This window comes from Curcuma longa, unplaced genomic scaffold (genome assembly GCF_044706935.1).
Source record: "Curcuma longa cultivar G26 ecotype Majalengka, Jawa Barat unplaced genomic scaffold, ITB_CL_G26_1.1 contig_16298, whole genome shotgun sequence".
NCBI lineage: Eukaryota > Viridiplantae > Streptophyta > Magnoliopsida > Zingiberales > Zingiberaceae > Curcuma > Curcuma longa.
Window position 1 is genome coordinate 23,252 of NW_027430317.1, and position 4,842 is coordinate 28,093.

Sequence of the window (4,842 nt, forward strand, 5' to 3'; positions counted from 1 at the left end):
ATTGAAGCTTATGACTATTAGTATGTTATAACAGTTGTGATATGATGAGGAACAATATGTCATCTTTGTTATTTTATCATAACTCGTGTGTTATTTAATCTCTCTTTATCCATTTATTTTATTTGCCTTACTTCTGTGCAACTATTGAGATGCATATTTTACACCTTCAGTTCTTGGTATGTAATTTTGAACGAAGAAAAAAATGCAATACAAAAGCCCTAAACTTTATTTTTTGTTTTTTTTATAATTAAAATATTCAGATTTTACCTAATTAATTTTGAAGGTAGGTGATTTTTATTTTAGTTGGCATATATCTTTAAGGTATTCATCTTATTTGAGATTTAAATTTTGATTCTTTTATTATTATTTTTTAAAATACTTTATCATCACATTGACTGTCTATTTAATGTAAAAAAAAAAAAACTAAATGCAGACTATTACACCACAGAGAAACCACATCTTCTCAATATGAAGGCTCTGATTCTGGAGAGCATCCCATCAACTATTTGCCTCCTTCCAGTCTCAACAAATGGCGATGATCCCAGACTTTCTTGTCACTAGATACCTCACAAAACTAGCAGATTTCGTTGAGGGAGAGATCTGCAAAGTGCTCGGTGTGAAGGAGGAGATCAAAAGGTTCCAAAGGAGATTGGAAAGGCTCAGCCCCTTCCTTCAGGATGCCGAGCAGAAGAGGCATCAAGACGCTCGCGTGAATGCTTGGCTGAGGGACCTGAAAGAAATAGTCTACGACGCCGAAGACATCATCGATCTCTGCACGCTTCCAGGCGGCGACAAGTTACTGAGCATTCATCCGTCCTCATCTTCTTCTTCGTCTGCAGTAAGCTCTCCCTTCGCTCTTCTTGCTTCTTGCTTTGCGTGCACCAAGTCCCGTCATGAGATTGCTGTGAGTTTTGAAAGACTTAATGATAGACTGAAAGAGATTAACGATGATGGCAAAATAATAGCAAGATTAGGGCTCTTAACAAGCCGTCAATGGCCGCAAGATCATCAATTAAGATCTCGCCCGACCACTTCTTTGGAGGTTAAGGCTGACATCGTAGGGGCAGAGATCGAAGATGCTGCACAGACTCTCATTAGCATGATACTCAAGCATGATCATAAACAGAATGGTGTGTTTGGGATCGTTGGCATGGGTGGGATGGGCAAGACCACTCTGGCTCATAAAATTTTTCATGACGAGCGAATCAAGAATGATTTTCCAACATGTATATGGATCCATGTGTCCAAGAATTACACAGAGATAGAGCTACTCAAGCAAATGCTGAAGAACGCAAAAGGGAGCGATGATGGAGCTCAAAGCATAGCAAGAACTTGAATCCAAACTTGTTGGTGCTCTGGTCAACAGATTCTTCATCGTGCTTGATGATGTTTGGAGTGTAAATGTGTGGACAGATGTGCTGAGGAATCCCATTCTAAATGCAAAATCCAATGGCATAATCTTAGTCACTAGTAGACATGAAAAGGTGATGAAGGACATGAGAGCCGGTCACATCCACCATGTCCAGAGGATGAACGAAGATGATGGATTAGAATTGTTTCACAAGGTCGTATTCGAGGACGAGGAGAACGAGAACCCTGAACTGGATGAAATGGCGATTAAAATCGTTAGCAAATGCGATGGGCTTCCTTTGGCAATCAAGGCGATCGCAGGAATGCTGATTTCCAAGAAAAGGACAAGGAGAGAGTGGGAAAGAGTCCTGGAAAGTGATCTATGGAGAATGAGAGACAATGAGGATGAACTGCCAAGAGCTTTGTACTTGAGCTATGAGGATTTGTCATCCGTTCTCAAGCAGTGTTTCCTCTACTGTGCTTCTTACATTGACATATCATCTAGAACTGACCTCGTCCGGCTTTGGATTGCTGAAGGCTTGATCCACGTGCCAAATGGTGAACTGATGGAAGAGTTGGCTGAGGATTACTACAAAGAACTAGTTATGAGAAATCTTCTTCAGCTTAATCCAAGATATGTAGACGAGACTCGCTACTCCATGCACGACCTTTTGAGAGCTCTCGGTACTAATTTGATCGGAGATGAAGCACTTGTAATCAGTGATGGCCGAGTTGCAGACACAAATCCAAACCCATTAACAAAGATTCGTCGACTGTGGATGTCGAGCAAAGGAGACGCACTAAGACTTCCTGGTGCAGTTCTGGAGCAGAAGAGTTTGAGAGTCTTGCGACTTTCCGATAGCAGTGAAATAAAGACAATCGAGGACGAGGCAGCTGCACTCCCAGCATTAAAGAATCTTCGAGTGCTGGATGTGTGCGATACGCAGATTGAACGTCTTCCAGATTTCATTTTCATGAATCTGTTGCTTCTGAGATACTTGGACCTTGATCGGACGAAGATACATGAGCTACCTGAATCCATAGGGCGCCTTGCGAACCTGCAGACTTTGAACATCTCTGGGTGCAAGTCGCTGCGCAGCCTTCCTAAGGCCGTCACGAGCTTGGGTATGCTCAGGTGTCTGCGAGCCACAGAAACACCGTTGACTCATTTGCCCAGAGGAATGGGAAGGTTGACCAACCTTAATCACATCGAAGGATTCGTCGTCGGCCATGGTGATTCGCCGAGCAACGTGGACGACGGATGTGACTTGGAAGAGCTGCAGTCTCTATCCAAGCTCAGATTTCTGAGCGTTGATAAGCTGGAAAGGGCAACAATGGCCGGAGCCTCGGTGCTGGCGAACAAACCACTGCTCAGGCATCTGTCTTTGTCATGGACAAATCGAGAACAGAGAGATGACGGCGAAAAAGAAGCGGCTGAGAAGACATGCAGCGGACTGCTTCCTCCGTCGAGCCTGGAGGATCTTCGTCTCTACGACTTCCCGGGCCGGCGATTTCCCAACTGGATGATGTCGACGTCTGCGGGGGCTTCCTTTCCTCACCTCGAATTCTTATGGCTCTTCGATTTCCCCTGCTGCACTGAGCTCCCGCCGCTGGGGCAGCTGCCTCGGCTGAAATACCTGAAGATCAAAGGAGCGTCGGCGGTAAGAAAGGTCGGGACTGAGTTTCTCGGCGCCGGTTCCCCTCAAGCCGTGGCATTCCCGAGACTCGAGTTCCTGCAATTCATAGATATGCCAAATTGGGAAGAGTGGACGTTGTCTGCTGCGTCCGAGGAGGTCGGAGAAAATCAAGAAAGAAGCCCGAAGCTGTTTCCAAGATTGAAGGAGTGCGTATTTACGGGCTGCCCAAAGCTCAGAGGTCTTCCGGAGAGCATCTACTGCGCCGCCAGACTGAAGAAAATCTTCGTTTCTATCAGCGATCAGTTGAGTGAGGTTGAATTCAGAAGGCGAGAGACTATGGAAATGGACGATTGCCCTGATTTGATCCTGCTACGGGACTCGACTGAGCTCCCACATTGGCTCTTGGATCGTATCAACAGGGAAAGGGACGAGAAGAACAGTGAGTTGCCTTCCCGTACGGTCATCATAGTGAAGGCAGATCGAATCATCATTCAGCAAAATCGACAAGTAGACGCCGTTTGAGCTCGAGTGTTCAAGCTCTTTGGTTACTTTTTGCGCAATTAACATTTAAATTAAATGTTATTGTACTTGTAATTTAAATTAAATTTTTATTTGATACATGAAATAATATACGTATATTATTCTGTTTTACTTGTAGCATATTATAAATAATTTATATATTTTTTATGTACTTAATAAAAAAATGAATTCATAATTAAATTTTATAATAAGTTAATTTATTTATAAATTGTTTATGAATGTTAAAAAAAATCAAATTTGCTTTTGTTCTTTCTACTATTGAACGAAAATTAATATGTTATACCGAATACCTAAGTTATTCACGAACCCTTGATCAATTTTGTGATAACTTTTCTATAAAACACCCTTTAATTTTAGCTTTTCCTTATAGGACCTTTTCACTTTATATATATATTTCTCATTTAACTTAACCAAAAACTACTTGTAGTATATTATAAATAATTTAAAATTATAAGAATTTACAAATTATTATATATTTTTATCTACTTAATAAAAAAAAATTTAAAAATAAATTTATAATTAAAGTTTATATAAGTTAATTGATAAATTTATTCATAATTATATTCATGAACGTTATGAATATTTAAATTTATTTATTTTATATATTTATTAAATATAGACGAGTTTTATAAAATCAAATACTAAATTTATTCACAAATGTCTTATTCATTACGGCCTTCATTTTAAATATTAAATTGCAATAGAAACAAATATATGAAGTAAATACATTGATTTATGCAATTTAATCAGTCAATAAAAAAAGAAATGCATATCAAATTCAAATCCAATTACCCATCCCAATATTCAAACCTCATCTAAAATCAAACTCTACTTGGACTCGCCGGTTAAATGAAAAAGATCCATGAACAGGTTACAAATAAGTTGGAAGGCCATCTCTGCATTTAGGCTGTTAGACAACCTTCTTATCCAACTTACCAAACTCTGTAGAACCCTCCACCACAGGATCAATGCACTATGCATCATCGACCTTAAATACTAATCTAGCAATTAAAGTAAGCAGTTGATCCATTTTATTAACTTAATGAATAGAGCTCGCATATCAGACTTAGGTCAAATATCACCAAAATAAAAACTTTTTCAGTTTTCACTCCCATACTTTTCAGTGTCAATAAGTTAGAACAGCAATGACAGAAGAATAAAAGAAAATCTTTACATATAAAAAAAATCCTGCTAATAAAAGCATTATTGCAAAGCTCATGGTTAATTACTCTTTACTAGGTAAGTTTCAATCTGGATTATGTAGCATCACATAAATCTTTATGCAAATTGTGATGTGAACTAACCTTATTCCTGC

At 39.4% G+C, this 4,842-nt stretch overlaps 1 protein-coding gene across 1 annotated transcript; it reads left to right on the plus strand.

The window, feature by feature from the left end:
* The first annotated feature begins 529 nt into the window (after positions 1 to 529).
* On the plus strand, positions 530 to 3,509 carry LOC141816362 (putative disease resistance RPP13-like protein 1). The gene is given in 2 exon segments (XM_074704153.1): positions 530 to 1,309; positions 1,311 to 3,509. Coding segments are annotated over 2 exon segments (2,979 nt in total).
* Positions 3,510 to 4,842: the final 1,333 nt, after the last annotated feature.